This window comes from Triticum dicoccoides, chromosome 6B (genome assembly GCF_002162155.2).
Source record: "Triticum dicoccoides isolate Atlit2015 ecotype Zavitan chromosome 6B, WEW_v2.0, whole genome shotgun sequence".
Lineage (NCBI taxonomy): Eukaryota > Viridiplantae > Streptophyta > Magnoliopsida > Poales > Poaceae > Triticum > Triticum dicoccoides.
Genome location: NC_041391.1, coordinates 491317774 through 491338937, shown reverse-complemented (window position 1 = coordinate 491338937; position 21164 = coordinate 491317774). Strand labels below are relative to the sequence as shown.

General features: G+C 44.6%; 1 protein-coding gene across 1 annotated transcript in view; it reads right to left on the bottom strand.

Annotated features, from left to right (window-relative positions):
- LOC119321212 (BEACH domain-containing protein C2-like) overlaps positions 1-20842 on the bottom strand; it is a 27217-nt gene extending 6375 nt beyond the window's left edge. Inside the window, exons 1-25 of the mRNA XM_037594996.1 lie at positions 19159-20842; positions 17760-18547; positions 16626-17315; positions 16042-16176; positions 12612-12716; positions 12394-12507; positions 12134-12210; positions 11624-11705; positions 8470-8787; positions 7188-7810; positions 6889-6973; positions 5773-5967; positions 4815-5363; positions 4589-4732; positions 4006-4497; positions 2663-2817; positions 2424-2493; positions 2246-2329; positions 2112-2168; positions 1967-2035; positions 1795-1881; positions 1559-1675; positions 1134-1283; positions 945-1029; positions 734-854 (exon numbers count right to left, since the gene is read on the bottom strand). Coding sequence (XP_037450893.1) covers positions 734-854; positions 945-1029; positions 1134-1283; positions 1559-1675; positions 1795-1881; positions 1967-2035; positions 2112-2168; positions 2246-2329; positions 2424-2493; positions 2663-2817; positions 4006-4497; positions 4589-4732; positions 4815-5363; positions 5773-5967; positions 6889-6973; positions 7188-7810; positions 8470-8787; positions 11624-11705; positions 12134-12210; positions 12394-12507; positions 12612-12716; positions 16042-16176; positions 16626-17315; positions 17760-18547; positions 19159-20842 — 7076 coding nt within the window. The remainder of the gene's footprint in view (positions 1-733; positions 855-944; positions 1030-1133; positions 1284-1558; positions 1676-1794; positions 1882-1966; positions 2036-2111; positions 2169-2245; positions 2330-2423; positions 2494-2662; positions 2818-4005; positions 4498-4588; positions 4733-4814; positions 5364-5772; positions 5968-6888; positions 6974-7187; positions 7811-8469; positions 8788-11623; positions 11706-12133; positions 12211-12393; positions 12508-12611; positions 12717-16041; positions 16177-16625; positions 17316-17759; positions 18548-19158) is intronic.
- Positions 20843-21164: the final 322 nt, after the last annotated feature.

Genomic DNA, 21164 nt, shown 5'->3' with positions numbered 1-21164 from the left:
AAAATTTTGGTTACAAATAGGATGCACCAATCCAGTACAAAGCTGGGCTTTTGATAAGGATCCAGTTGCAATGAGGGGAGAACCAGCGGCTACTGTATCGACTTTTTTTTTCGTTAGAGTATCTATTGGAAATTAAATTCTCCAGCATTTGAAGGTACCCCAGAAAATCAAATCCTTCCATTCGCTCAAATGAGGTAATACTTGATAGGTGCATTCCTTCACATCATACTTACTTTACTGTTAAATGGAATAGCTAATAGCCTTATCAAATACACCCTCCTTTCCAAAATATAAGGTGCCCTTGACTTTTTCTAGTCTTTCATCGCACAACTTGACTATGATTTCCGCTTATTGTATGTCTATAAAATTAGTATGAAGACATATGAAATAAAATTATTTTGCAAGACAAATACGACGATACCATTTATACATGTGCATTCCATGTATTTTGGTATATATTAATGGTCAAAGTCGTACATCAAAGACCATGTTTGGTAATATAAGTTCAGGCCGGTGTAAGCCCGCCGTTGACGCGTCAAAAAAAAGTGCGCCTTACATTTTGGGAAGGAGGGAAAAGTAGTATTCCTTCACATCATACTTACCCTAATGCTGAAGGAATGGACAGGATATGGATGACATTTGGCAAATGTGTACGAGACCAATGAATATGATTTAGTGAAATAAAGCAGTGATATCATGACATGGCAACAGAGATATAACAATACTAACGTACCCAAATATTAGATCAATCCATTCATTCAAATGAGCGGAGACATGATCACTCTCAAGAGCTTTCCGATGTTTATGTATAAAATCAACAGGGTTCTCGGCCCAAGGAGGTAATTCTACAGAGCCTGCAGTGACACTCAAAGTTAAGGGGGGGCTGCCACGTCTACTGAGTGACACTCAGTTCTCTTATGAGTATAAGACTGAAGCGAACTTACCTAGCCTTTTAGCAAGTTCATTTGTTCCCATGTCAACAGAATTCACATTGGTAAATACCTCAGGAAGGTAAAACATCTCTGGAACCTAGAGAAATAGTCGCATCGTTAGATTCCAACTAAGATTCTGATAAGACTTCTAAACTAGCAACGTGGAAATGTGTCGAGAGCACATTTTTCAACAAAACTTACTAGCTCTTTTACATCATTCATGTCTTCAAGGACACTGTTCCATGTTCTGGTGATATCAGAGAGCATGTGATTATCATCACCAAACTTGCCACCCCGCAGCTCAATAGAGAGGGTAGTGAAAGGTTCTATCCTGGCAAGATAATACAATACCTGCAGTAGAGATTTATATCAATGCACCATCATTGCAATCAAGGTATGGTCACACCAATCAACTACATAAGGGATTGTCACTGAAATGCAGCGAGGAAATGGTTGATATTATGGAATTACTTCATAAGTACTCCCTCTGTCCCATAATATAAGAACGTTTTTGACAAAAACGTTCTTATATTATGGGACGGAGGGAGTACATCTTAGCCCAAACAAAAGGCACAACACATAAGCAAAATGCTGAATAAAAGCATGCAAGATCTAAAAATACGCACCGTGCCAGGACTAGAGTAATGTGAACCGTAGTGACAATTTGGGATGATTGGATCCTTGAAACTAGAGTAATAGTCTTGGAATTTCTTCAGCCGTGCAGGATTTAGAGCACCAATTGGCTTCATTGAAAAGAATTGAGTACCATCACCCGTGTAAGTGTTTGGAAAAGCAGGGCAATACATAAAAATGGGATCCAACTTACTGTTATGAGCGGCAAGAATAGAAGCACACAATTTACCTTTGAAAGATCTCGGTATGAGGAAGGATCTTCCAAGTCCAATGTTTTGGAATGGTAATCTGATACTACCCATGGGAAGATAGGATACTGCAGAAACAGATAGGAATCATTAAATAGAAACAGAAGCAAGAACCTGCCAGGTTCATAAGTGAGAATTCTGAAGCAAGGATGCCTGCGAGATGTCATTGTAACTGCGCCCAGCAAGAGTGTTCAGTTCCATTAGGTAGTCAAAATTGCTAATCTGCACAAGAAAGCTATCCTTATATCCTGACTCTACTTAACATATATGACCGTCAAAATGAGTTGTGCTCAAATACCTCCCATTTGGCCCAGCGCTCCATTAATTGTGTCTGTTTAAGGATTTGCTCAGGTTTCTAAAAACAATGATATTAGATTCAGGTAGGAGTAGATTCAAAACATTCAGATTTAGAGAACTGCATTGAACACCAACCTGTGTAGCTAGAAAAATATCATTCAAATAAGGAGGTTTGGTGTGAATGATAGCCCGATAAGCATGTCGGCGTGCTTCTATATCCTAGATAAATTTCATATACAACTTAAAAATGGTTATCCAGATATAGCATGCATAAGATTCAAACAACATAAAGTGAGTCTCATCAACTATGTACCTCAAAATCAAAGAAGAAGTTAGACCTATCTACCATAACTAATTCCAATGCACTTTGACGTAACAAATACCTGCAATAGTTAACTTTAATCAGTATGAAACATACATCAAGCACTGAACAGGCAGTCCACTCGGTAGACTGTAGTCTACATATGCGAGAAGGGGCGCAGATGGTAGAAAAGCTGAAAATACCTCACTTAACATTTTAATGAGTACCAGATAATAAAAATAATTATTTACCTTCTATTATAAATCTGATGCAGCGAAGATATGAACCAACTCCGATCTTTATCTTGCTGATCATATTGGCCGCTAGTGGATGCAACATCATCCATGTAACTGTCACTGTCAGATGTATGCTCATCAACTATGAAGTTAATCCTCTTTAATGTGACCTGAAAAAAATATATGCTTGGGATTATGATATGCATTAGCATGTTGGACTAGGGCATGAAGAAGAATAGGCAGAATAGTACAATGTAAGGCGATAATCCACTTCTGAGCTCAGGCTCATCTGCACCCACGCTGAGGAAAAAAATCAAAACAAATACTAGAAAAATTCAAAAAGTTCCATTTTTTGCATGGTAGATAATTTGATGCGTGAGGTTCGCTCCAATTTTCAAATCATTTCGACATCTGAACAGCTCTCGGCAAAAAAGATAAATTCGGGGTCTGTAAAAAAGTTTACTGTTCTGACCCGATTTGTCTTTTTTGCTGAGCTATTGAGATGTCCAAATGATCTGAAAATTGGGGCGGACCTCAGCAACAAATTTTCTACCATGCAAAAAACAATTGGAATTTTTTGATTTTTTAATAATTTTTTTTGAATTTTTTGTGATTTTTTTTATGGCCGGGTGCAGATGAGCCTGGGCACTGAAACGCTGCACTCAATGCAAATAGAACAAAAAATAACTTGTCAGTGTATTCAAGGCTGCTGGAACTTGATTCAGCTAGGTGGGGACACAGTTACTTAATTTTTTTATATGCTATTACACTAACAGTTATTGATTCTTCAGTGCGCTGCTCATTTTGGATCTTGGAATATTTGAATGAATATTATAAAGGGAGCAGGTGCAATACAAAGAACACTGCTTCCATCTGTTTTTGTATCTACACAGTGATCATTTTGGGCAGTTCTCTAAACTTGAATATAAAGGATAGCTAATATTGAATGCAATTCTTTTATTGTTCTCCAAAGGGGAACTTACAATACCAAGAACACTGTAGATTAAATTAGGGTGAATAACTGTGTGATGTGTGTTAGTCAATATCCCCACACCCTTGATTTACTTAGAGTGGTACCGGACTTTACTAAGGACTCCTTAGAGATTAGACGACTCAAAACTATTCAGAATCATATGATGAACTTAGCTAGTTAAGCTCATCAGAGAGCTGTGTTGATTAGGACCGGGTCAAGGGCTCATGGCCAAGTAACGAAAGCATGAATTCGTAGTAAAAATTCGTTTAATTTCAGTGTTCAAGTAATATATGGCACCAATAGAAGCTCTTTGGACTCCCTAAGAAAAAGCTATACACCAGGTATGACTATACAGGTGGAAGTACGTACATCAGCACACACTTACTTGGAAGGTTCCTCGTACGGTCTTCAATGGCCTCACCATCAACGATGGCAATTCAATTATAATTCTTTTATCTTCTTCGCCAGACCTATAACCAGGTGCAATTACTGTGGATCGAACCAGGTTGCGGACACCAGAAAAGTCTGAACTTCTTGGATCTATTGATCCTTTAAACGGATCAGGTGGCAAGGAATTTCTTAATTGATCATCTACACTGCTGCAAATTGTTTCGGTTTCTATGTGCTCAGCATCTTCATGTCCTCTATCCACTGACATTGCCTCAGCCACTATAATCAACGAAGTTGTTGGGAGAGCATTTGTAGATCGAGTGTCCCCTTCCTCTGTGTGGCATGCATTGGATTCCACACCATCACAAAGAAGCATCTGCTCCTCAAAATTAACAGCTGCACCAAAACGATCTGACCCATTGTAGTTTCTTTTCATAAATCTTCTCATCCTTGATGAACATTCAGTAAAATCTAGCTTCCAGAAAATCTGCTTAACAAAACAATAAAACAATCATGCATAGTGTTTTTTTAATAAGAATGCAAGGAAGCGTGAAAGAAAAACAGGATTCGGTCCATACGCTATCAGGAGTACATAGAAGTTCTCCAAAAGGTCCATAGAGTCTATTTGTCTCTATTAAGCAATGAAGAAGACGTCGCCATGCCCGAACCCCAACAGAGGCACAACGACGGTTCAAGATATCAACCTGTGTTCGTCTCTCCATCTGCATGTCCAAAAGTTGTTAAGTGATGTATCACTAACACTGAATACCATAAGCGGAAGCGTTTTGTTCGATGTTGATATACCTCAACTCGTTGCAAGTTCCGTGCTAAGGCAAAACTTGAAACAAGAAGTGCAACATATTTGTAAGAAAGGGCAGAAAAATCTCTGCCTGACACTGATTTTGAGTCAGCAGATTGCAGACACTCCATCCAAGCAGCAGCCATAGCTTCAGTTGTGGTCCACCTCTGCGCACGCTCAATATCGCCCGCAGACCTCCGTTGTCCTGAAGTTGCCATTGCTACAACACTAAGACCCCTTCTCAAGCCAATCTTAGCACTAAACTCAAGGTCACGAGCAGCGGCCAAGGCTGCAACTTTCGCGGATGCTTTGTCCTTCGGTGCAGATGCAGGCAGGAGTGGTGTTGTATCAGGAAGCCTCTGGAAACTTGAGAATGAGTGTAATTTAGCTGATCTACGCTCAAGCAATGAGGTGTCACGCCTGCGCAATTTATTTGTTGGTGGTGCAATTGTTTCTGCCCCAGAGGCACCAGCAGCAATCATGGCCAATGCCATTGCAACTGGTGGAGAGGCAAAAGCAGCAGCCCAGCCAGGTGATATCAATGAAACAGCAGCCTGAATTCAAAAGACAGAATAAAATCCCACTGTGAACACATAAAACTTTGCACAAAAACAATGATGAGATATTTATCCGAGAGGAGCAACTAAAGTCGCATAACAAATATCAAGGCCTTCCTCAAAAGTAATGTCCAAATAGAAGTGATTATGCTAAAGATCCAAATCACACTATTTAAAACAATTTCTCGAACATGAAATGAAAGTACAAAGTAAGCAATAGTTAGGAAAACATCTGATTTTAAGCTAATGTGCAAAATTCATAGTTCTATTTGCAGAAGTAGCATTTTTCTTAGAAAGCTATAAGATTGTAACAAGCATCGCTAGATCACAGTTATAGAGCTCAGCACAAGCACCAGATAACTTCAGTTGTTAGCTATCTTATGGCCTATTTAAAATCAACTGTTACCTCAACAGGTAAAGTATCTGCAGCCGAAGCACAATCACCAACAAGTAGCGGATTTTCTCCATCCGAAGATGCAAGCTCGTGAATATTAGCCAAAACAGAGCGATATCTTTTCAGGACAGCTGCATATGGTGGCATTAACAATCCAAGATATTTTTTCCTTAAAGGCTTTCTGTCGCTACTTACAGCATGCCATACCTGTTAGGATAACATAAGCTTCATGAAAACACATAATATAAAAAACGTTGTTCGATCTATATATTCAAAACAAACAACATAAACAAACAGGAAGCAGCAGCGTAGAGTTATAATTTTTCCTCCGTTGGGCCTTAAAAGTAGCACTGCTCTCAGGAAGCAGCAGCATGGAGTTACGCAATTTCCCTAGGTTAGGTCTTAAAGTAGTGATGTCCTCGAAGAAGGTCTTGACAGTAGTGCGTTTTTTTTTCTCACAAAAAAAGTGTCCCACGATTTTCAGGCCTAACACAGAAAATTCTAACTGAACGTTCTACAGTGTCATCTACTGTAGTGATAACTCTGAGAGCAACTTGTGCAAGATTACCTCTTTAGGAGTGTTTCCATACAAGCTGCTCCCTGATATCTCTTTGGTATGAACTACGGGTTTATCTTTGATCATCAAGGCACTAAATGAGTGAAGGGAATTTCCTTTTTAAATTTAATCATAACAGGTTGAGGATAGCTTTTTGGACATATAATTCAAAGTTAAGACACGAGACATTTAGATATATGGTGGGGGCAACAAGCTTTCTGCATCAGGAATTTAAATTATAAGTGTTTTGAAAACTGCAACATGATTATAAGCATTTGGAACATGCTTTATATGCTACATTCCACAAAATACATAAAGTAATCAAACAGATTGGTGCAAAATAGTGCTTCATCTATGCAAAAAATAATGAGACCACCACATGTGAATTTTGGGGCCATGCATAGACCATCAGAAACAAGAGGAAGAAGATGGTAAATTAAACTACCACGCATGGACTATGGTGTCTGCATGTCGTGATTCTGATGAAGTATTCAATCTGAAAGGATAGCATGGAACACTTGTATGTTTTTAGATACTGATCATATTTTTCCATCAATGAAAAACAAATTTACCTCCGAATAAAGAATAGAAGACGCAACCAGAACCCTCTGTCTCTTAGATTCAGAAACTGGCACATTCAGAAAGGGGCCAAGCAATCTGTAAAAAAACAGAGATTTCGAAATATCAGTAAAGATATGTTAAAAAATACAGTATCAGTGAAGAAGCAATCTACAAAATGGTTAGTATGGATGCAGTATAGAATGAAAGGCCACTGGCTACTATGGACCATGGAGTGATAATTCTGGATCAAATCCTTTTCTTGAACTATAATTTTAACATGATACTCTACTTAATAGCTGATAAGGTGTACCTCCATAGAAGTGCAGACTGAGGTTTTATGGTAGGCGAACATGAGTTACCATCAAGTTCAATCACACTTCCAGTTTGACAGCCCAATCTTTCTGATATATCATCATTCTTCATGCTAATGTTTCTCATAAAGAGGTCGTCTTCACCAGTATCATCCTCCCTCATTGAAATAAGAGTCAACCGGAGCATACAAAAAAAAGGCTGATCACTATCTAACAACTGATTAAGTGCACTCATAACACCAATACCACCGGCAGATCCCTCTCCAGAGCCAAGGCCAGCCCCAAATCCAGAATCTAGTAGAAGTGTCTGCAGCATTGCAACTGATTTCTTCACTAATGGAAGTTCAATCCAGTCCCCATTGGAGTCCTTCTCTACAACAGATTTCCATGCTTCCCAACCACTTCCTCCTCCCCCAAAGATATTAGCTTTGGATGGAATGCATACACCATACCACAGTCGGCTTCTGTACTTCCAACCTTCAGAAAGATCTGAAATACAGCTCCCATAGGATAGAAATGCATGCCTGACAGATCCATAAGGCTCCGCTGCTGCTGCTGCCGTTACGCGTTCCATTACCTCAGAAGAAATTTGCCCATTTGTGCCAGACATCGAAGCAAGAACCTGGAATTTTTTTCACACCAATAATGATGTAAGATAGCAAGCAAAAGTTGGTATGAAGTAGATGAAACTGAATGTAAGCAAGCAAAAGTTGGTATGAAGTAGATGAAACTGAATGTAAGAGTGGACTATAGAAGGAAAATTCTGAAACAAGATATGCTACACACAGTATTCTTCTGGATTATACTCATACTAGTACAAAGAAATAGTGTACACATGCTTGCCGAGTTCTAAGAAATAGTGTAACTCCTATAAAGGGTAGTGGCCTGATTGACAAGAAATAATGTACATATGCTTGCCGAGTTCCAAGAAATAGTGTAACTCTTATAATGGTAGTGGTCTTATTTTGAATCTTGAATTAAACAAAAACCACCCTTTACTATCGATTATCTTCACAAGAAGTTTTCCCTAGAAACTGGATCTCTAATCATCTATCTCATATATTCCTAAACAATACAATACCACTAATGAGTTTTAACATTTTCAGCAATCACATGATATAGCATCTCACAAATTCACAAAATTGCCCCAGAAACAAAAAAGGGACTCAACATATCAAAGCAATGAAAGAACATTACAAGTTGGACCTATAAAAAATAGACATAAATTGAAATTACGCGAATAAGATTGTGATAATATATGCCTGTTCTAGATATACATACATCAACCGGCAGCCCACCAGCATCACTGGACAAAGACTGCCTTGAGCCCCCAGCTTCTAAAGGCTCGCTACCAGTTCTGCTCAATGACCTACTGGCAGCTGATGAAGCCATCGATGCAGGAGATAAAGCACTGTCAATTAAGCAGGATGTAAAAAATTGTTGGCTGCGTGACCTCAGATGATCTTCTACGAGCATCATCAGAACTACTGCATTCTCAGCCAAGACTACTAAGAGATCGGCAGGCTTTTCTGCTTGTATTTTTGGTTCTTTAGTCTCCACTTCAACATCAGATGCTGCAGCAGTAATTCCTTCAGACTGCTGTGGCGACAACCAAGAAAAGAACATCATTTGCGAAATGATAAAACCGTAACCGTCTAATTTATAAATTAACAGACACTCTATATGTTATTGTCCATAAGACTGAACTCATCTGTGCATGGTATAAACAACGCGACCAATGTATTAAGAGTACCATAATTCATAATAAAAGTGATGTTTTAAAACAAAAGCAAAATTATCCACATTTTTCTGTTCCTTGGAATACAATTGATGACAAATATGCCTTGACAATGTATTGCTACTGCACCTATGTACAATCATACACAGAAAGTAGTGGGCATACAAGTTTAACCATGTTACATGGGCCCAATTGATCGAGCAAGCTTAGTTTGTAGTCTAGTCCTAATTTTAAGATAGTTTTAGACACCTGATTACCTTCAGATATGTTTGATAAGCCTAAGATCCTTCTGAAACAGTGTACGATGGGCGTGCGCATAGAGCGATAGCAACACTCCGCCCCTCTCGTCCCTCTCGCGTCGCTCCTGCGGCGGCCGAGGGGGAAAACCTAGCGCCGCCGGCCCCGCCCCCCTCCCCCCTCCTCTCCTCCTCACCACCGCCGGGGCGCGCCGCCGGGCAAAGCCCGGTCGGCGGCGGCGGCGGCAGGACCCTCTCTCCCCTCTGCTGGTGGGCTCGTCGCGGGCGGTCTCCTCGGCGGGTGGCGGCGCGCTGGCGGCGGGGCGCGTTGGCGTGATCTCGGGCGGCGACGGCGGGCTCCTGTGCGCGGCCCATGGCCGCTGTGGCCCCTGGGGATCACGGGGATGGCTGCACGCGGGCGTGCCCATGGTGCCCGCGGCCCTCGATCTGGCGCGGCCAGATCTGGTCGTCGGCGTCTCGGGTGGCGCGTGGCTGCCCTCGGCGGCGGTGGCTGGCTTGGGCTGGTGGTGCTCCGGCTGGTCCTCGAGGTGGGGGCAGCTCTGGTGGTGGCGCTGGTTGTCGGTGTGGTCGCGGCGCGGTGATTGGACTCGACGGCCGGGTGCAGGGGGTGGAGGTGGCTCTGGTTGGTGGTGGCGGCGGGGCCGGCCGGTCTCTTACTGGATCTGACCGGATCTGGCGTTGGGGGTCGGCCGGCGGCCCGTGGCACCGGTGGTGCATGCCTGGTGGCTCCGGCGCTTGGAGCTCGCCGGGCAACACGGGTAGGGCAGCGGCCGGGCGTGGCCGCTGCTCCGGCCGTGGGCTGCGGCGGCGGGAGGTCCGGCGGTGGTGGCCTCCCGGTGGCGTGGTGGCCTCCCGGTGGCGTGCCGGCTTCACGGTGGCTCGACGGTTCTGCTCGCGGCAGCGGCCGGCTTCTCCGGCGTCGGCTCGTCTGCGTTCAGACCGTCTTGATCTTCGGCCCATCTCCTCAGTGCCCGAGCGCGACTCCCATCAAAGGGCTGGTCCTCTCCCAGCTGCGGTCCACCGCTCGTCTCGCACCCGGTGCTGCATGACCGAGCTCATCTCGCGCACGGTGCAGCAGGACCGAGCTCGTCTCGCGCACGGTGCAGAAGGATTGACCTCGTCCCCCTCTCTGTGCTGCAGGACCGAGCTCGTCTCGCGCTCGGGGCAGCAGGATGGATCGGTGGATGCCAGTTTTGGCCGGCCTATTGGGTCTCGTCGTTGGGGGTGGCCCAGGGGTGCGAAAGGTGGGACCTTTCTGCTCATCTCTTTCGCTGGGGTGCGGCGGGTCTCGGGTGAGGTGGTGTCAAGGTCGTGGATGCCGGGATGGCGGCCCTGGTGGTGGTAGCACGGTGCTCTTGGGCGGAGCCCGTGCCTTGGTGCTGCCCAGTCACCATGGCCATGTGGGCAGCATGGTGGCCGGGGTGTAGCGGTCGGTGGCAGTGGGTGTTGGCCGAGGTGAAAACCTGTTCTATCTTCGGACAGACCGGCGGCGGCGAAGTCCGCTCCCTTCTTGAAGGCATCGTCGCGGTTCTCACTGCCCGGCATGCGGCTCCAGGGGAAACTCTGATCCTCAGATCGGGGGGTGGCGGCGCTCCGGTGTCTTGTCCTTCCTGAAGGCGCCGCCTTGGAGCTCATGGTCCGTCATATGTAGCTTCATCTCCTCGTCGTGGTAGTGCTAGGGGTGGTGTTGCTGCGCTCAGCGCCTATGTATCCTGCTCTGGGTGTGTGCGCGTGCTGCGGTGGCGTGTGTTTGTACTGGATGCTTGATGATCGGTGCTTTATATATAAAGCGGGGCGAAAGCCTTTTTCGGTAAGATCCTTCTAAAACAGAAGCTTAAACCAGAGAAGGTGGCTTGGGAACTCTGCAAGGTGCAAGGGCTTACAAGCAAGAATAGTTATGTACTCCCTCCGTCCGGAATTACTTGTCATCAAAATGGATGAAAATGGATGTATCTAGAACTAAAATACATCTAGATACATCCATTTCAATTGACAAATATTTCCGGACGGAGGGAGTAGTTTCCTGTGCTAGTTTCATAAGTTGGCTTGTTTTACTTATGACCCCCGTAAACTGGATAATAGATATAGCTAATATAGGCTCCAAAATATCACAGGTTTGTACTGATTTATTCCCAAATTTTGCGCTCATTTTATATAAACAGGAAGTAGAAGAGCCTACCAGATACTCCCTCCGTCCGGAAATACTTGTCATCAAAATGAATAAAAGGGGATGTATCTAGATGTATTTTAGTTCTAGATGCATCCTTTTTGTCCATTTTGATGACAAGTATTTTCGGACGGAGGGAGTACATGGGGTGAAAAAGGTAGAAAATAGCAATTGACAAATATGCAAGAACCATGCGTTGCTAGTTAGTTCTGTAATTTCAAAATAATAAAGTCCAAGTGCAAGCGAATAACATTTGTAAAAAGGAGAATCTACCTGAACTCGAAGCTCCTGAGCAGAAAAATCAAGCAGACTACCCAGTAATCTCCTTTTGAAAATTGGTAATGCTTCTTCACGCCTTGAAAACAAAGAAAAATATCACACTGATGTTCCAAGTCAAGAAGATAATATCTTCTATAAAAGCATCATATTATGTTTAAATCAACAAAATAATCAGGCAGAGCGTGACAAGCACCTGCATTCTATTGTTGAAAAAAATGCGATGAGGCAGTAAAGCACAAAAGGCTGCAGCTATTGTTATTTTAAAAGGTACAGTGGGGATATTTAGAAGGAATTTCCAGTTTTAGATCATATGCAGCCCTGCATAATGTCATGCTTTAACGATCTTATGGATTCTGATGTTTTTTTATCACGTAAATACTTCTTATACTGCCTAGTAGATAAACAAAAATGCATGTGGTGGTTGATACGGAACGCATAGATAGGTTACATAATTAGCAAGATATCATGGCATGGGAGCATTGCTTCTTATTGCTTTTTGTTTACCTAATTCTTTGGTCTCCCATGCTAAACCCCCCAGCCATTGAAAGCCATTCTGCACAGTGTATTGTTGCCTCCACATCCTGAAGAATTACAGCATTAAAACCATCAAGACACAATCAAGGATCAAAGAGAAGTCTGGCTAGGGAAACATTCCAACCACAAAACTACCATAAAAAATTATTATGATCCATTCTCCAAAAAGAAGCTTACAATCCTATAAAGTTGATGTGCAAACAGAAACACAAGAGATCAACGTCACTTACTTTCCACCCATCTTTTTGCCACATTGAATGCTCCAGCATAATGAGTAGAAACTTGTGTATGACGTCTTCAAGCTCATATATGCTTACACCATCTGAATCTTTGTTATCACCCATCTAAATATCAACTTTACATATTAAAATAAGCATAGAATACAAGTGCCACTTCTTAATATAATTATCAATGCAAAATGTTGGATTTGCCATCACAGAAATATTACCTCATGATTAGAAATCATAACCTCCAAAATCCAATCAGGCCATTCTGCAATGGAAGTCATGGTACTTCTATTCTCAGGGTGACTGCAAACCAAAAATAGAAGATCCTGAAATAATATAGGAGGCATCATAAGTGATTAAAACGCAAGAGAAATAAAATGCACTATTCAAAGTAAAAAAGACAAACATGTTTTTTAGCTTTGGAAAAATCAATGTTAGGAATTCACATATTTGATTTATGGGGCTGTTATGGCGCTGCTAGAAGGAGGGCGGGAGAGGGCCGGCCGGGGGCCTTTTTGCCCACGGCCGGGCAAGAGGGAAGGGATTTCCTTCTTAATTCTTGCTTGATTAGATTGATACATCTCCTCTCTTTATATAGAGAGGTTTACTTGACTCCCAAGCAAGGCTTACTTGACCCCTAAGCAAGCGACCCTTATCTCTAATTAACCCTAAGACTAATGGGCCCATTAGGCCCATTACGTACTCTAACACTACACCCCACCTGGACATGCAGCTTGTCCTCGAGCTGCAGCCTAACCAACTTATAACCATGACTCGACGCAACACAAACCTAACACCTAAAAACAAGCCTTTTACATCTCGGCTTGTTTTATTATTCTCAACCTAAAATGGACTTGGACGCTTTATTTTGGACCCTTTAACAAAAGTGGACACCATCCGCACGTCGGACGTGCACGTGTATAGCCACCTGGATCCCATGGACACCACCTGGACCAAAGGAGTGCATGTGTATGGCCACCTGGAAGTGGTCGCAAGAGCGACCAGCAAAGGCACCCTCGCGGCGGTCGGCGGCGGAAAGCAGTGGTGCTACGCGGTGCGCTCCTGTCGGTGACATCCTGCCTTCTCCCCGCCGGACGGCTGTTGGTCTGCACCGCACAGGGAAGAGTGGAGGGCTTGCGATTGAGAATGACGAGGAGGGGTGCGCCCCCCAACCGCCGATGTTGCAGACTTTGAGGTCGCTGCCCGCGGGGAAAACAACATGCCAGCCGCTCGTGGGGGAAACCGCATGCCTAAGATCCCCGACGCAGCGGACGAGATCGAGGTCCTTTGCGCAGCAAAGGGCAACTTGGAGGAGCGGCAGCTGCAGACCACGCATCTCCCGCACACGCCGACACGCTAGGAGGCCGCGCGCAGCAGCCTGCAGCCTCACCGCCGCCGACACGTGGCGGGTAGCGATCCAAGACGGAAGCGGTGACGGCGACGGCAGGGACTTGATCTGCTAGATGTGGACGCCCTGGGATGGCGGCGGCGCTGATGGGAACGAGGTCGTCGCACTCTCGTCGTAGGGCATCACATACTGGGCGGCGGAGCTAACCGGCGGTCGCTGCTGCAGCTACAGCGGCTGCTGCGCTGTCGCGCCGGGCGCGGCGGAGGCCGCCAGGAGCGGCGGCTGCCACTGCAGCCAGGGCTGGGCGGTGGTGGCGATGGATGGCAGCTGCAGCGGCCCGGCAAGCGCGGCGAAGGCCGCCTGGTGCGGCGGCTGCCACGACAGCCACGGCGGTGCGGGGGCGGCGATGGGCGGCGCAACCGAGTGCGGCCTGTAGGACCCGGCCAAGAACACATGGATCTCCTGGACCGCCTGGGTTAGGTCCCACAGCACCCCGGACACCTCCTCCCAGGTGAGGACGGTGGGGGCGGGCGCGACAGAGAATCCCGGCGCGGGCAGGAGCGGGGTGACGGTCATGGTGGTCGCCTGAGGCGACAAGGTGACCGGCAGCGGAAGAGACGGGCTTGGCGGCGGTGAAGACATGATCGAACCGAAGCTAGCTGATACTAAATTGTTATGGCGCTGCTAGAAGGAGGGCGCGAGAGGGCCGGCCGGGGGCCTTTTTGCCCACGGCCGGGCAAGAGGGAAGGGATTTCCTTCTTAATTCTTGCTTGATTAGATTGATGCATCTCCTCTCTTTATATAGAGAGGTTTACTTGACTCCCAAGCAAGGCTTACTTGACCTCTAAGCAAGCGACCCTTATCTCTAATTAACCCTAAGACTAATGGGCCCATTAGGCCCATTACGTACTCTAACAGGGGCTTACAACATTAATTAACTAGTGCAACCACTGAAGAATCGAAGGCAACATTTAGCAGAATGATCATGCAAATAACTCAGGGATGTGGTACAAGAACCAAAACCAAGCCTCTAAATTAATCATGGAGCATGGTGTCTAGGGTGTAGACATCATTTAAACACATTTGGTTGTGTCCTAAATTAAAAAGATAGTCTCAACATATAAGTTAACATCTACCCATATCAGACGCTACTCGCCAGATGTCCTCCCCAAGTTGTTCTTTGATAGTTGAAACCATGGCAAACCAGCCACATCCGCACACTTTAACTTTGGAACTGTTTGTCAACACAGTGAGAGCTGAGGTAGTTATGAAAATTGGAGGCAAAGGCCATCTAATAAACCAAAACTCCCTCCCACCTATACCTAATCTGCACATGGTTTAATCATGCAAATCTTCAAACATGAAAGGAAGTGAGAACTGATTAAGATGGGAAGAGTAGTTGTTAAATTATAATAATCGATATCCTAGAAAAACCAGTATACAACTCCATCATGACCAAAACTTCGTCCAAACATTTGCATGGCGATCTGTGTATTTAGCCTTTAACATCACCCCACCTCGTAGTATTTCACATATTTTTGGGACTTGGCTACAGGGGTTAAAAAATCTTTAAGACTTCTTCTTCTAGTCGGGGTAGCAGCTGTCTTTTCGGTCTATCTGGCTTTGCATAAATGATGTCATATTTTACAAGATAAAAGTGTGTTCTTGTATGAGGTGCTACTCTTGTGTACCAAACTACCAATTGGCTGCGGTTATGGGCACTATTACAGAAGGCGCGGTACAAGGAGCTGATAGAGCCAGACGCGAATAAACTTGAGTGGATCACCAGGGTGTTTATGATCCGCTTTGGGCGGCATATGCCAATGATAGACTTTTGAGTGTTTAGAGTGATTTTATGTGGTTTGATCGTCCAATTTGATCCATGTGTTTGATATTTCCCTCTCTTGGCAAGATCAAAGTTTGATCTTTTGTACTCCCTCCGTCCGGAAATACTTGTCGGAGAAATGGATGAAAATGGATGTATCTATAACTAAACTGCATCTAGATACATCCATTCTTCCGACAAGTATTTTCGGACGGAGGGAGTAATAAACAATGTAATAAGTTTGGCTATATGCATCTAATGGTGCAGGGCAAGGGGTAATAAAGCTTTCATTTTCTAAAAAAAAAAGTAATATCATAGACTTCAAAAGATAAGAATTATGATAATGGCGTAATAGATGTCAATCAAGAGAATACACAGAATGGAAAATGTTATATGAGCATATTATCAGTGATTATATCATCATTCATGTCAAGAAAAATTAGGTGATAACTTTATCTGAATAAATCAGTAAATGTACCTGAAGAGTATGAGCTTGAAATGCTCGTGATGCATATGGAAGAGAACGTAGTAGAACTAACAAGAGCGGAATATGCTGAAAGCGATAATCAGAATCATACAAGTTCAGATTATCATTTGCTGAAGAAATGTTGATCTGCATTGAAGAATACAAGACATAATTCAGGTTTCCAGAGTAAAATTGGTTGCACCTATGACATGCTTAAGCGAGCAAAACGTGAACTATTGTGAAGCACAACTAGATAAACTTCAAAGAAATTTTATTTGGAAGTCTTGCTTTTGTAATATTCCAAATATTTAGCTTATTCAGGTACTTAGAAATGATGGCGTAATCTAATAATACTCCCTCCGTTCACAAATATAAGATGTTTTGGGTATTTCAATATGGACTACATACGGACTGAAATGAGTGAACAAACACACTAAAACGTGTCTATATACATCCGTTTCACACAAAATTTAAAAATCTTATATTTGTGAATGGGGGGAGTAGAAAGCAAAACAGGAATTGCATTAACCAATCAGTGTAGTGCTGAAAACATATCACATATCCAATATCCCTAAGTCAGTTAAAGAACACCATACCACTGCAGATATTAAAGATCTATATACATTTCTGGTCATAAGCCTTCTTGGGGCTGCTTGAAAAGCTTTCTGCAATGCAAAGAGCAATAAAGATACTCTGTCTTCAAACATGGTATTTCCTTCGGCATTAGCAGTTGTCAGAAAACCACTTGGCAACTTTGGTTTTGCAATAAGTGACGCAAACTTCAGGTGACCTGAGGCAACCAAAGCGCCCAAAATATGAACTATCCCAACAAGTACTCCATCACCATTATCAATATTGTATACATTGTTCTGAACATTGTCAGTGATACTTGGGAGATCCATGCCACTCCGATTCTTTAGGAACTGCTTTTTTAGTAAGCACCATTTGCTAGTAGATACAGGTTCAGAGTTACCATCATGAGAGGGTGACTCATGACTGTCAACTGATGGGGTCTCACGATTGCAGTTTGCTTCACTACTAGCTGGTTTCAAGAGTGAACGACTATTAGTAGATTTTGACTGAGAACTTCCATTCCACTTAGCAGCATTTTGTGGCACATCGCAGTTGTTGAAAGTGTTGTTATTTCCAGATTTAGCCTCTCTTTGCAAAAGAACAAGTAATGCCTCTACACCTCCACGAGAAATAAATGACTGAGCATACATGTGCGCTCTAGTACTGTTTGGGTGCACAATCAGTCTGTAGATGAGGAGCAAGACCCTAGGAACCTGCCAACAAAGCACATTGTTAAAAATCATCAGAACCATTCTTTCAATCAAGTTTCCACATCAAGAAGCTATACAAAGGTATTAAGACTGTGACTTTGGTGCATATCCCATAGTATAGAAAACCACATTAAGCATTAGCACTGATTAATTACAAAGAATATAAAAATAAAAATATGGCAATAGTTTAACGAACACAAGACTAGATTCTCTTCAGTATTTTGTTGTTATGGAACAAATACATCTGAGTATGGAGTACTCCAAATGCAAAGTAGCATGTACAAAACTAGGCAGATTACAAACTCAGATACGAATGCACTAAGTATTTCCATGTATGACATCATCCTGGTGAACAAGAAAGCGCTAGCCAAACTTTGACTAGAGTCTTTGTTTTCTGGCAAGGGGCATGTAATGTTGTGCTAGACTACCAGTGTCGAATCCAGTTACCTGGTTAGGTTGTGGGCAGTCAACAACAAATCCTACCAAACGACGAACATCATCAGAAGCCATTGTGGAAGAAGCTGATCCTATCAACAGTTCAATAACAACCAACAGCTCATCAACAAGAGCATTCACTTTCCCTAAAGGTCTCTCAGTTCCAGTCAATGTGAAGGTATCTATTGAATCTCCTTCACGAGTTACCCAGTAACACCTTCTGCATCCATCAAGAAGCATTTGCAACGCATTTGCATCATACATGCAAGCAGATTCTGCAAAAACCATGTCTGCAAGTGAAGAGAGAAGCTTTTTCTGCAGAACATAGTTGCATGAGCTCCACATCTTCAGGTCCAACAGCAAAGTGCTAAAGAGCTGCGCTTTTAGACCAGGATCATTTATTTGAGATTGGCACAAAGATACAATTGCAGCAACAAGCTCCTCGTCTCTCAGTATCTCTTTCTTCCCACTTTCTAGTTTTGACAGTGTTTCCAACAAATATTGTAAAACTTGTGATAGAAGCTCTGGTCCATGGGTAAGGCAAAGCTCTTGCTTATTTCCAGGATGTTGAATTGCCAGAGAAATTATTCTGAATATAGGAACAGAAAGAGAAGACGTAGCAAGAGACAGTGACACATCACCAAGTATAGGTTCCAGGTTATCCATCTCAATATTGCTCACAGTCAATGGTAGCAAAGCCATTGGACCTCCACAAGCTAATGCCCATAATGATTCTGCAGGTCGCACACGATAAGATATGTGAACCATCCCAATAACTTCCGCAGGCCTTCGGTGAGTACCTAAGATTAAACATGAGATAATATCAATAGTTATCCTTCTGAACCAACCCAAGCCACTTTTTTAGGTACATAGTCATTGTTGTATGTCATAAGTTGCTCTTCTCCTAACAAGGATGAAAATTTACTGCAATCGATACATGAATGATTGATGGGAACTGGGAACCAAACTCAATCAACCTTTTAAATTTATATACACATAACATTGTATGGCGTAATTTTGATAGCCACTAGAAATACTTTGTCCCTGGTAATGGTCAATGGCATGTGAGAATAACAATTTCTTTCAATTACTACAGGAACGATTGATGCAGAACTGGGGAACAAGACTTATAAAGACTGGAATGTGCAATAATCGGCAGGCAAAACAGGAAGTACAGAAAGATTTGCGTAGCCTTCACGAGGATTGTAACTTGACCATGGTTCAACTCCCCAGGTAACACCAAAGATAAGAGTAGAATTAAGCCAAGCCATTCTGCTTGCGTGTGTTTGCGTTTTCTTTATTAGCCTTTCAGCCTTTTGTATACTCTGTTGGGATTATTCTATGAATTAATTGCTGACTGTTTCTGAAAATAAAATTAAGACAAGATTGACAGTTCAACTATAGAACAAACCTGTTGAACCAGAAGGTGAAGCATCGGGGCAAAATCGGCCGTTAAGTAGGCTAGGATGATAAAGAAGATGTAAGCTTCCTCCAATCTCAATGTCAAGTGTATAACTATCTTCTGACATTTCCCTAATGTGATCACAGCTAGCTTTCCAAGGCAAACCAGCACCGCTGCTGAAGCTAGGAAGTGCATCTCCTCCCCTAGAAGCTAGCCGGGCCATTCTCTCTGGGCCAATCGGCTCCATGAAAATATAGATAGGCCCCATTTCTGCAAATAATGGGCATTGCCGTTGCAGACAAGTAATAGTTGGTGGCGGGTTTGTCCCGATGCAGCAGAATGCCAGCGGTTTCAAGACACGGGGGAACTCAAACGGACGGCTCTCATGAAGCTTATCATCAACATACAGCCGTAGTTCACTCTCGACCATTCCGAGCAAACCCTGCTTGCTTGTGCACTCCAAACCAATGAAGTACCAGCACTGTGGTTTGAATTCATAGGTGAAATGGAGAGGAGCCTTCTTTCCCCTTCCAGTCCCACTCTCCACAACTAGAAACTTGCCTTGGAAATAAGCCTCCACACCATCGTTATCAGCAGTAAGGAAGCTGAAAAGCCGGGGCATGTCCTTCGCCCCTTCTACAGCATGTGTGAAAGCAGCGGCGGCGGCAGCCCATGGTGACGATCTCCCAGAAGTTGATGCTGCTGCCCATGGTGACGATCTCCCAGAAGTTGATGCTGCTGCGTTGGGTGAGTCCGAGAATGACTCTACATATATCCATGTGGCAAACCCAAAACCGTTCGAGAATGGCCACCGGCTATCTCCAGGGGCAAGCAAGCCGGAACTCTCGCCGTCGAACTCAAACGTCACTGCAGGTCCCTTCGCCTCATTGCAGCCAACAGCCTTCTCCAATGCTAGTGTCAGCGGCGTTGCCCAGCGTGTCCCAAGCGCCTTCTTGACCAAAAGGAGCCAGGAATGCAAGTCCTTGACGCTAACCGAGTGCCCTCCTAGCACCTGAATGCACTGCACGAGCGGTGTCCCGTCCCAATCCCTTCTCTGACCCATTTTTACGAACAGCTTCTCTGCAGAATCGAGGAGGATAGCGAGAAGGCCCGAAGCGGAGCACATGGTGCGGTTGCGGGTGCAGGCGCTGAGGGTGGCGAGGAGGCCGCAGGCCATACGGGTGCGCGGCGACGGCTCGGTGCCGCATGGAAGGTAAGGCATCAGTTCGACAGCAATGGCGGCTGCGCGCGAGCTGGACATGATGCTGGGTTCCGTGCTGGTGCTGGTGCCATCGCCCGCGCCCTCGTCGAGGCCGTCCACGCCGCCCATCGTGATCATCAGCACGTCTACGATGAAATGCGTGACCTCGCCGTTCTCCTCGGACACCATCTCGCGGAGGCGCTCAACCCCGCCGCCCATGATCACCGCGTCGACCGCCCGCACCACCGCCTCCGGGACGTCCGAGGACACGACCGGCGCTAGGCACCTCCGCAGCGGCGTAGGAGGCTGCGTCGAGGCCTCCGAAGGGGCCACCGGGGAACCCGTGCCGAGCTCCACGTCCGACATCTCCTCATCGTCGACGACGTACCCGTCGCCGCCGAACGACGCGACGTCGAAGTGCTCGACGGCTCCGTCCGCCCACGACGAGGTCGGCGAGGCGTCGGACATGTCGAGCGCGTCCTGCCCCTCCATCACATCGGCTCACTCCATTGGAAAAATCGACGAAAATTGCGAGGAATCAATAGCAATGTGGGGAGGATCAAATGCAATGTGGGGAAATTTTGGGGGGGAAACTTTGCAATCGGGATGTGAGGCCACGGAGAAAGTGGAGGAGTTTTGGAAAATGCTGGCAGCGATTAGCGGTGGTGGCTGGCTGGCGCGGTGCATGGCGTGGCCCGAGAGGCGGAAGGAAGAGAGAAAGAGGGGAATCGGCCAAGCGGGGAAGGCGAAGAAATGGTGCCGTGGCCGGTTTCATGGGTCGAGTCTGCCTTCTTTTTACCTGACCGGTCACGCA